Source organism: Vicia villosa, linkage group LG2 (genome assembly GCF_029867415.1).
Source record: "Vicia villosa cultivar HV-30 ecotype Madison, WI linkage group LG2, Vvil1.0, whole genome shotgun sequence".
NCBI classification, from domain to species: domain Eukaryota; kingdom Viridiplantae; phylum Streptophyta; class Magnoliopsida; order Fabales; family Fabaceae; genus Vicia; species Vicia villosa.
Window position 1 is genome coordinate 124,978,628 of NC_081181.1, and position 12,404 is coordinate 124,991,031.

Consider the following 12,404-nt stretch of genomic DNA (forward strand, 5'->3'; position numbering starts at 1 on the left):
TGAATACGTAAATATCTCCCCTAGATGGAAACAAATTATTTTTAAATAGTAGTTTGTTAAACGATGGTGTATCTTTGTAGATGTTTCTCTTTCTAACCATACAATTGCTAAAATAGAATCAAAATCGCTACAAGTATTCATAGAATTTGATAGACCTCTTTAAAAGATTTCAATCAAAAATAGAAATTTGCTTTTTAGACTTTAATTTAATTGTATCAATTATAAAAAAACCTTAATAATATAATATTGGATTTTTGAAATACGTTCGTAACTTATTTTTCCAAAGTTTATTAATTGTAAAATTGTGAATTGATTGGTGAAAAAATATAGATCCTTTATTTTCTATTTGTGTTGGTCACTATTTGAATATCCCTCGATGAATTAGTATCATAAACATGATCTTCACAACCTTGTTGGTTCTAAGCCTTGCCACTTACACTGAAAAATTGCTTTGCAATTAGAAGGGTTAAATAGCTTCTATAATGACTAAGCTATTTGTAGAGCAAAAACAAAAGAAATGTTGTTAAACTTTAGATGGAAAAGAGTTTTGGTTCTAGCATTGTTACCAGTTTTTCTTTTTGAAACCCCCAAATGATCACGCTGCACTTTGGTTATTTATCACAATAAAATAGTATAAGATTTCAAATGCAAGGGCCAACAAGCTTTGAAGTTAAAAACCCTTAGCTTTGGAATTGTTGTTTGACCTAATATAATATCAGACTACTGCAGAATATTTGACTTATTCGAAAGAATATAATAGAAAAGGTTGAAAAATATACTAAAACTTAATAAGTTTCACTATATAGTGATAACATAACTCCAATGTCACCAACAAACGACTATTAAGGATACATCAATAATAGCTGCAGAGTGCAAATCACTTCAAAACGCACATACATCACATATAGGCACAATCTGACAGTCAAAATACAGTTCTTACCTTCCTTCTTCAAACTTCAGACATATACCAAAATAAACTTTTCTAAGATATCACCTAGGCCCCCGAGCATACCTCCTATCTGGGCTGCCATATGGAGCATAAGGTGACCTAGACCTCTCCCTCCTATACCTTCCACCACCATAGGGAGAGTGCCTTGGTGGTGAATAATCCCTGCCACCTCGATATGGTGAGTGCCTTGGAGACCGGCGATATGGATAATCATCACGACCATATCCACCCCGATACCTTCCTCCACCTCCACGATCATCACGATATCCTTGAGACCAACAAAAGATGAAGTTCAATAAGATTTCATAAAACAAGCAATAAATTAGGTTCAACATTTAGAGAAGTGTCTCAAACTTACCAATTTCTCTAGTGTTTTTCAGCCCAAGATAGTGCCCGGGTGTGGGAGTTCTTGGCCGCTTTCTCTTTGACTGAAACAAAATAGAGAAACTGAATCCTTAGAATTTAGTTTATATAAAACAATTATGCACCAATCGTCCATGTAACATTTTGAACATAAAACAGTTTAAATCATCTGATATATCCATCGCGTCATATTAAATTGTAAAAAGCAAACACTTTTTGACTGAAATAAAATAGAGAAACTGAATCCTTAGAATTTTGTTGATATAAAACAATTATGCACCAATCGTCCATGTAACATTTTGAACATAAAACAGATTAAATCATCTGGTATATCCATCGCGTCATATTAAATTGTAAAAAGAAAACACTTGGAATTTTTTTAGTAAGAGCCCTTTAAAAGTTTCATTAAGAAAAACAGTCTAGAAAAGTTTCATTAAGAAAAAGAGTCTAGTTTATATTTATGATATTAGTGAAAAAAATATATCCACACACTAATGATCAATGCCAGGTGTGAGATACCATAAAAGACTGATTAGAAAGTTGTTGATAATGTCCGTTGATTAGTTGAGTTGAAAGTGAATGCTGAAGTTGTAAAGTTGTTGAACATTATAGGTGTTGCTAATGTTAAGTTGATCAGAAGCATTTGATTAGCTGTTTAGGCTTTTGCCAATGATCATGTTGTTTCAATAAAGTTGAAATGGATGAACTGGTCATCTTTGATTGCTGCCAACATAGCTGATGTAATGCATTCTGAACGTAAGCACAAAACCTTCCGGTCAAGAAGAAAGAAAAACATAGGTGTTTTATCAACTAGTAGTTAATTAAAAAACACATTACCCGCTCAACAGTGATATAGCGACCCTCTAAAACAGATTGATTCAGGTACTTGATACAGCGGTTTGCATCCTCAACAGAATCCATAGTAACAAACGCAAAACCACGAGATATACGTGTACGGGGCTCCACCACAAGGAAACATGAAGCAACCTAATCAAGTAAATAACCCACAACAGCCATTCAGAGATTAGAGTATCACCACCAAGGGAAATTCTGATGATTATTCAGTAAACTAGAACAGAGAATCAATATAATACTCACCTTTCCTTCCTTAGAGAAATGTTCCTCTAAGTCTCTCTCAGTGACCCTTGAAGATAGGCCAGTCACATAGAGTGTATCCCCACCATTCCTAACACAAACAAAATCACAAAACCAAATTACATAAACAAAGTTGTTTCTATCAGAAATACTCAAAAAGGTAGAGTTAGTATTCCAATCAAAGGATTGTAACCACTTGCAGGTAAAATTGACTAACCTATCAGGAGGACTTCTTGATCTTGATCTGTCAGTAAATAAACAATGAAGACATCAAGCACTATAGAAGGGATAAATTGGAAAAACAATGATTAAATGCTAAACAATGACTAACCTTCCACGACCTCGCGAGGGAGATCTAGGCCTTTGCATATCAGGAGATCTTGACCGAGACCTAAGCCTCGGCTTTTCAAGAGACCTTGACCGAGATCTAGGCCTCTGCATATCAAGAGGCCTTGATTGAGACCCAGGCCTTTGCATTTCAAGAGACCTTGACCGAGACCTAGGCCTTTGCATTTCGATAGACCGAGACCTGGGCCTGTGCCTCTCAAGAGACCTTGCCGGAGACCTAGACCTAGATCTTGATTGACCCCTCCATGGAGAAGGGGACCTTGAAAGCCTAAAATATTCCATCATAACCAGATAAACAAATAGGTTCACAAGGAGCACAGTTATCAAAGATGATCAAAATCCAAAAACAGATCAAAATAGTTAACATTAACCTAAAATCTAAAAAGTGATCAATTTTTACCAATTACAAACACATAAACGAAGATAATCGGATCAAAAAGTACTATATAATCATAATTTCCATAATCAAAGAGATTTCTAGGGTTACCTTCTTACAGGAGAATCCGCCTGCAAAATAATTGAGAAATAACAAGAAATCGTTAAATAGGGTTTGAGAAGAATCAAAATGGGTATAGATCCAGATGGAAAACTTACCATTTCCACAAGCGACGAACAACGATGAAGAAAAAAGCGGCAGCGACGAAGAGTTTGGGTTTTTCACGTTTTTGTGAGAGCGCACTTTTGATTTAGGAGATGTAACGAATGCTGTTTTGTTGTTGCTGAAGATGTTTTTTTCATATTACAAATTCTTTATTTTTCATATCAAAAATAAGATCGAAAAAAATTCTTTATTACACTTTTTTTACTTTTTCATATTAAAAATAAATTCTTCAATTATAACAAAAATTAGATCGACAAATAACTATAACAAAATATGATTGATTCATGTTAATATGTGTACTAAGGGTATAAATTAATAAATCATTTATAAATTTTGTTTTAAAATGTGTATATTCAATTTTTTAAAATTATAAATATTAATTATTTTTTTAAAATTTTTTTAATCGGAACTTTTTTTTAAATTATTTTTATTATGTAACATGAAAAAAAAATTAATAAAGAGTATTGTTGAATTTGGAATATATCTATATCTATAATATAAGAAAACAATGTACATGGTTAAGTCATTTTTGTCCTTTGCTCTAAATTTGACACCTATTACTTTCAAGGTTATTTTTTGTCCAAAAAGAACTTTTTTCTGACTAATACATGCTTTTGACGAATAAGACCACACCTTTTTTGCTTTTTCATTCATCCAATTGGTTGTCAAAAATTTTTTTTTTTTGCAACTTTTCTTTTCTGTACCAACTACACGATAAACTCATGTGTGGTTGTATGTGTAGAGAATAGTTATGTTTTGCATCTTCCCAAGAAACACCTTTTATAAAAGTTACTTCTTGGTATCTCTCCAACAAGTACTTGTGAGAAGTTTGATGAGGAAACAAACTCTTGGAGATTTTCTCTTTATTTGAGATATTGTCCAAAATCACAATTGAGATCAGTTTCGCAATTTATACATCCGAAATGAGGGGAAGTTGTTTACCTTTTTCTAAGTATCAGAACTTAGTTAAAGAAGATGGATTGCGCATTTTGCATTGCCATCCATTCACCAGAATCCGCATAACATATTTCTACAGGAGTTTGTCTCCCTATCCTCCGCTGAGTGCGACAACGGGATCGAGTCATGCACAAGGATTTTATTATCGCTGCAACATCTCAGGAACGCCCAAAATTCGGGCATTCTTTGATATTTAAGTCTCTTTCCCGCAGGAGAGATCAAGATGTCAATCTTTCTCCCTCCAGATGAAAGAAACTTAAATAGGGGCATCTGTCATACCCTAATTTTGACCCCCTGAGATGTTACACCTCCAGACATTCATCAGCTCAAGACAGGTATACAGAGCAGTCACCTATTTATTTGTTACTCAATCGAGGATGTGCAAGAGCAAAGGGAGTTCAGGAAAAGGATGAATCAATATGAGAATAACCTCTAAGACAATCACAAGACTCAAATGATTTATTCATTCACCTATGATTGATTAGACACCAGTCATCAAGACTCAGGTTTGCTCAGATCACCAGACTAGGGTTTTGAGCCCATCAAGGACTGAAATCAGGGACCACATTTGGGAAACCTTAAAAAAAGCTCCAAGACATCACTCAAAGGATTCAGATTCATGCCTCCAATTCAATGTGTTGAGGAATCAACTTGACGGTAGACAAACCACTTGTGGGTGAAGACAGATGAAATGAGTCTTTTGTTGACAACTTGAATGTATGAATGCAGATGCATGATTTATTTTTTATTTTTTACATGCAGGAATGATGCAATGTCATATGATATGGAATGCAACACGATGCTATACATAGACTGAATTAAAATGATAAATGTAAATGGATAACAGAACCTACTGAGGAAAGCTTCTTATAATAAGACAGTTCTATGTTCTTTTACCCAAGAATCCCCTCACAAGGTTAGCTCTAGAGTTTTTGGATATAACGGTTCCTAGAGGCATCCGAGCATGATCAGAATTTCATCATGCGATAGGTGAACCATCTTATGACAAATTTCATGAATATGCATCCTCTAGGTGAGGTTATCGTACCAATCATACAAGGAGTGCACCTTGGGGATCAATACATAACCTCTATATATTAAACAGGTTCTAAAGGTCCTTGGAGTTAACGACGAAATCAGATTTTTGTCATGCGACGGGCGAACCATCTTATGACAAATTTCATGAATAAGTCTCCTCCAAGTGGGGTCTTCGCATTAGCCATTCAAGGTGTTCACCTTGGGGACTAACACTACACAACCACCTCCTAACTTATGTTTTTCTCTTGTTTTTCAAAAGCTCGGGTTGAGAGCTTCACTCAAATATCATTCCCATACTCATAAATAAGTATATACATAAATAAATAAATAAAAAGCGGTAAAGCAAGAGTAAAGAAACATAAATAATACAAGAATGAATTTAAAGAACATAAGCATAAAAAACAAAAGAATAAACAAACAAAAGCAAACACTCAAACATAAAACAAACTAAACTAGGGTTGACCCTCTTAGGATTGTATGTCCCCAGCAGAGTCGCCACTTTCTGTAGCGGTAAAAAAATACTCGACGTGTTCACTCACTCGAAATACAACAGAGTCGCCACCAAATTTTATTTATTCCAAAAGGAAAGGGAAAATATCGATAAAACCCACAAAGAGAAAAGAAAATGATAAGATGGTCATCGCAACCAAATTAGGGTTCGGGAGTCGGTTAAGCAAGGGGAAGGTATTAGCACCCCTCACCTCCATCGTACTCGATGGGACCCATTTAGTTAGCTTTGTGTTTAAGTGTTTAGCGTAATGTTTGCGTTCTTTTGCTTATTAATCGAGAAAAGATAAAAGAAAAGGTTTTTAGGGTTTTATTTATTGGGAAGAAAAATAAAATATTTTTTATTATTATGCTCGCCAAGACGTTTGTATCTTGTGCCTACGTATTCCCTCGTGCAATGGGAAAGTCAGAGCAATCGTAGTTCGGGCTAGGAACCACGAAAGTTTTGTTGTGTTGATTTTAGCGAGAGGTACTCGATCGCTTTCAAATGGAAACAATACTACGCGCACATGGATATGGGATCACTACAAGAATGGATGACTAAATCAAGAGTAAGACAAGATTTTGGCCATCATCGCATTCGAGTGGAAGATATTCGATCTTCACATGTGGAAGTATGTTCACATATAAAATTGACTAAGTGTCTCATTTATGAAAAGAGTTTTAAGATGGTAAGGAGATATTTGCGGATGTTTAGTAAAGGATTGAGCATAGGTGTGCACCTAGCGCGTCTTTACCCAAGGTATTCAACAGGAGCGAGCCCCATTGTTACTTGTTGTCTTTGTTAATTAATTTGTTTTGATTCAAAGGATCAAGGTATTCAAGATGTGTTCACTTCTTGTCACTTGATCACTTTGATTTGATTAATGTATTTTAATTCAAAAGATCAAGGTATTCAAGAGGTGTTCACCTCTTGTCACTTGATCACTTTGATTTGATTAATGTATTTTAATTCAAAAGATCAAGGTATTCGAGAGGTGTTCACTTCTTGTCACTTGATCACTTTGATTTGATTAATGTATTTTAATTCAAAAGATCAAGGTATTCAAGAGGTGTTCACTTCTTGTCACTTGATCACTTTGATTTGATTAAGAAAGGTTTTAAAAAAAAGGTGTTAATCCAAAAGAATCGAGGTGTTCAAGAGGTGTACACTTCTTGTCACTCGATCTTTCAGTATGGTTTAAAGAAAGTTTTTAAAAGAAGAAACTCAATGTTGGATCGAGAAATTATTTGACGACTTGGCGTTGGACCAAGGTTTATTGATTTTTGGATCGAAGAATTAATCTAATATTTTTTTTGAGATTTTTTAAATGGAAAACAAAACTAACATATTTTTGATGTTTTGATATTAAAATAAAGTATTTTTGTATTTTTTTGAAATATTTATAAAACTAAAAAAAAAAGGTTAAAGGAATACTAACAATTAAAAGAAATAGTAAAATGGGGTGTAAATAAAAGAAATGTTGGCCCAAGGTTGAGGCCCAAAGAAAAGAAGGGAGTCTACCAGCATGGTGTATTGTTGGAACAAGGTGCTGCATAGAAAGCAATTCGGTTGGGCTCAACAGGATACAGGCCTAAATAAATTTAACAATGAAAAATAAAACAAGACATCTTGGGGCAGACCGGGTCAAACCCGGATCCGATTCTCTTTCATCTTCTATGAAAAACAACCCTGGCCTCCTTTTGTGTTATCTTTTTTTTTTCTTTCACAAAAATGCGTTTCCAGAAAGAAAACAAAACTCCTCTGTTCATCTATCTCTCTCGCGCTCTCTCTCTATCACGGTAACTCTCTGTTCGATCTCACTCGGTTTCAACGCGTTCTCTCTGCTCTCATCTCAATCTCGCTATTCTCTCTCTCTCGTGAAAACTGACAGTGACAATGTTAGGAAGTTGATTTGGAACCCTAACAAAACTAGAGAAAGACTAATAAAAGCTGTAAAATAAAAGACAATAAAAACTAACTAGAAAAATTAAATTTCATTTCACTTCTTTGATATCTCAAATGTGTCAAAGACAAAACATTATATAATGTCACAAATGGATAATCTAACAAAAGGCCTAAACACTAAAAGGCCACTTGATTGATAATTAAAAAGCCCAACTAAAATGTAATAAAAATACCACTAATAAACTAACTTAAATAATACTAATTATTATATTAAAATACTATCTAAATATTTAACTAATATTTAATAACCACTCTCTATCATTGTCGTCGGGTTCACTTGAACCTTGTCCTCAAGGTTCTAAAATAAACATCATGACATATTAAAATTTTCCAACAAAATTTAGCCATTTAGCACATAATGTCTCTAGAATATTCTATAGTGGGAGAAAATAATTGTGTCACTTAGCTAGCTACTATAGGCTGAATATGTGGAAAAATATAGAATACATCACATGATTTATTTAGTGGGTCAAAAGTTAACCGTAATAAGTGGAAAGGGAAGAGTAATGCAGCATAGTGAAATGATGACAACATAGAGAATCACGTGAGGGCAGAGAAAAAAAAACTTGGCGTTTTCAAAAGGACTTGGCTTTTTACCAACATTCTAGCAAGTGGGATTTCACAACAAAGAGTTTAGGGTTGGTATTAAAAAAGTTTAGATGACATAATGGTTTTTTTTTGTGTGAGGTTAAAAAAAAACACATTAATAATAGCCAAAAAGTACGAAATTCCAACTTTATCAACCTTTACCTCACTTTCAATAACCCAACTTATCTCAGTTTCATATCCAGCAAGTGAAAAAAAATTCTCTTTTCTCCTTCAAATTTTCCCTTTTTCCATTGCTTGTAGCATTCATTTCTGCTTTGTTTTTCAGTTTTGGACTTCTTTCACAGTACCACCATTTACATTTGCTTTGTTTCTCTTTAGTAGTGTTTACCTCTTCGTTCATATTTGCTTCAATAAATCCATTTTGAACACTTGAATCTGGTGGTTTCGGTGATGGTCTTTTCAGATCTAATAGCTTTGCCAATAAAAGTTGTAGATCTGGAGGTTTGGCCGGAGGCAGTTGCAAATCGGAAAATTTCGTCGAAAGAGATACCGAAGTTGACAACAGAAGCGTCACCGAAGTTTTCACCCGAAATGATGTTGGATTTGTCTTTGGAAGAGTCGTCGGAGGTGCTGTCAGAATTTTCACCGGAGAAAACACCGCCGGAAGTTTCGCCGGAGAAGGTGCCGGAATTTTCGCCGGAGTTGTTGCCGGAGATATCACCGAGGATGATATTTGTGAAACAAAAACTTTTTTGATTCTTTTGTTTTCTTCCTCCATATGTTTTTTCATAGTACTCAGAACATATTTCTCTTTCCATTTTTCTTGTGTTTTTTTTAATGAATTAGAAAGATTTTGAAGTTGTTCTTTCAACTCCTCTCTAGATCTGTTAGAGATTTCATGAGTTTCGGTTATATATTGTTTTAGAGTTTTTACTTGTGAATAGAAATCTTGAGGTGAAGGTGTTGAAATATGGTTAGGTGATGAAGGTGTTGTGTGTGTGACAATGGACTCATGAGGATAAGAGAAGGTGAAGGGTGGTTGTTGATCTGGATCAGAAATGATGTGGTGTTGTTGGTATGGAATGAAGGTTGAAAATGGAGGATTTGTGGATGGGTAATAACATGTAGGATATTGGTTTACGGATGGAGGAATGAAGGTGTTGTGTTGTTGTTGGTATGGAATGTATTAAGAATATGCCATAAAAGAGGTTGAGTGGAAGAATGAAAGCACCAATGTTAGGATGTTAATTCTAAACCCTAACAAACTAGAGAAAAGCTATAAAATAAAAGAGACAATAAAAGTTAACTAATAAAAATAAACTTCATTTCTTTCTTTGATATCTCAAATGTGTCAAAGACGCTACATTATATAATGTCACAAATGGATAATCTAACAAAAGGCATAAACACTAAAAGCCCACTTGATTGATAATTAAAAAGCCCAACTAAAATGTAATAAAAATACCACTAATAAACTAACTTAAATAATACTAATTATTATATTAAAATACTAACTAAATATCTAACTAATATTTAATAACCACTCTCAATGAAAGCACCAATGTTAGAAAGTTGATTTGGAACCCTAACAAAACTAGAGAAAGACTAATAAAAGTTGTAAAATAAAAGACAATAAAAACTAACTAGAAAAATTAAACTTCATTTCATTTCTTTGATATCTCAAATGTGTCAAAGACAATACATTATATAATGTCACAAATGGATAATCTAACAAAAGGCCTAAACACTAAAAGCCCACTTGATTGATAATTAAAAAGCCCAACTAAAATGTAATAAAAATACCACTAATAAACTAACTTAAATAATACTAATTATTATATTAAAATACTAACTAAATATCTAACTAATATTTAATAACCACTCTCTATCAGACAAAGAGTGGCCTCACTCGGTTTCTCTCAGTCAATCTCTCAACTCGTCTACACTCTCTCTCGAACCTCAGTGATTCAGAAATTGAACAAATTGGCATGAACAAAACGCAAAACAACATCAAACATACAACAACAATAATTTCAAATCACATAGATACAAATGAGCAAAATAGAGCTTGAAGGTACCAAATCGGATGTCTAACGCGAACTAGAAATGAATACCTTCGGAGAAATTACTCCGGTGACGATCCCGAAACTGAGAGGTATGATACTTGAATCTTTCTTCTCGATAAACGTTCCCTCTTCGTCTAATTTTCATCCGGTCCGTGCATAATCGGTGGTGGAAGCCGCTGTGTTGTTGTTGTATTCAGTGAGTGTGTTTTTGTTGGTTGTTATGTGTGTCTGACTTTGCTATGTGTTTGGTTTTGCTGAAGGTTTTTGTGTAAGTGGTATGTTGAATGGTATGAGTATGGTTTTTTTGGTGAAGAGATGAGTTTTGGTTTTCAGAGAGTTTGTGTGTTGGAGATGATGTTGTATGAAGGTTTAGGCATAGGTTTTATTCTCATTTTTTGGTCGTTTTTCCCTCCTCCTCTCCGTGTGTCCTGGCCCTCTGTTTATAATCCCAGCCCTTTGATCTTTGGGGGGAAAATCAAAAGGTTTTTAAACAATTGTGGTTGACTGATTTTTATGCTTTCTCTTGCAGGTTATGTGTTGACCATTTTGGTGAAGATTTTGGAGTTTTGTATGCAGCAAAAATGCAGGGTATTAGGACCACAAGAGTGCAGATTTTTGGACAGTTGTAGCAGGATAGTGGAAGAGGTGATGGTGATGGTGCAAGGACCAACTTTGAATCAAAAAGAAAACGTGAAAAGAAAGAAAAACCATTTTGGACCTAAAATTAAATGGGCCTTACACTAATAGACTATATTCTATCCTATAAAAAAATAGTAATAATAATAATACTAACTAAATGACCAAATTAAACTAAATTATTAAAACACAAATTGATATATTTTTTATTTAAAAAAGATAATAATAAAAAAATTAAAGTCTATGAAAAATAAAAACTCGGATAAATGGTAACTAGAATAAAGAATATGCAAAGATGAAAAGATGCAAAATGAAAACTATTTTTGTTGACTTATTAAAAGTCTATTTCATTTCAAAAATATGCAGAATATGCGACAACTAAATTAAATGAAATACAGATGCGACATGACCAAGAATGAAATACGCGGGTCAAAAATTTGGGTATGACAATGGGGAGCTAGCTCGAATTTGCAATGATTACATTTTGGAGATTCTTTGAATTTCTTCATGGCCAAGAAACCAAAGTGACTTCATTAAGGAAACTCACTCCTCCAATTTGTACTGAGCTCTATGCCTATAGATAGAAGTGTCTTCCTCAGTAATAAACACACCAAAGCAACTCCAATTCTTGCTTTCTCCTTCTTCCTCTCACACTTAGGTTTTTCAAAGGTTCTTTGGCAAGAAGACTCGATTTTTTCAAACCAGAGCTCTTCCTTTGAAAATAAGTGTTCAAACCTCTAAAGGGGGTCCATTAGAAGTGATCCAAACACCTGGAAAACTTCTGTAAGTGCAAGAACACCATCTTCATTTTCAATTTGGAGCAAAGTCAGTTGGAGGTCTGTAGAACCATTCAGAGGGTGTCAAGCAAGTCCAAGCATTCAGACACATTCCTTAGTGCAGAATCACCATCTTCCATTTCTACTTGAAGCTCAAGTAGGAGGGGTCGAGTAGATTAATGCAGAGGTATTCAAAGCAATCTAAGTGCACAGATAGCATCAACAAGGTCCCAGGAAGCTTTTGCAATCATTCATTCAAAGCCAGAAGCTCTCCACCATCACCACGACCTTCAGTTTCAGAGGTAAGTTTTTGAACTCCACCTCTTTAATTTGTGCACTTATTTTGTTAAAACTCAATATCATCTCACTCAGCATCATCAGAGGATTAAAAACCCTCTATCATCATTCATTTATTCATCGTATCCATCATTTAATTTCAAATTTAGGGTTTATGTGTTCTTAGAGTTCATGCTGAAATTCTTTAGATACCTTTAAAATAAATGAATTCTGAGCCCATAATCATGTTCCTCGTTTAAAAACGAGCAAGTTTGATGTTTGGATCATTCAAAAT

The 12,404-nt window shown here is 34.2% G+C and overlaps 1 protein-coding gene across 2 annotated transcripts; it reads right to left on the reverse strand.

Moving 5' to 3' along the window:
- Positions 1-754: 754 nt before the first annotated feature.
- LOC131651997 (serine/arginine-rich splicing factor SR45a) lies at positions 755-3,492 on the reverse strand. Of its 2 annotated transcripts, XM_058921755.1 has the most exons (9): positions 3,350-3,492; positions 3,243-3,262; positions 2,988-3,023; positions 2,739-2,837; positions 2,625-2,651; positions 2,411-2,498; positions 2,150-2,299; positions 1,308-1,377; positions 755-1,217 (listed from the first exon to the last, which is right to left on the reverse strand). In XM_058921755.1, the coding sequence occupies exons 1-9, from the start codon at positions 3,350-3,352 to the stop codon at positions 991-993; spliced, it is 720 nt and encodes a 239-aa protein (XP_058777738.1). In that variant the 5' UTR covers positions 3,353-3,492; the 3' UTR covers positions 755-990. The 2 variants fall into 2 exon arrangements, with proteins under 2 accessions (XP_058777738.1, XP_058777737.1); XM_058921754.1 differs by having other exon boundaries at positions 2,739-3,023; positions 3,350-3,491.
- Positions 3,493-12,404: the final 8,912 nt, after the last annotated feature.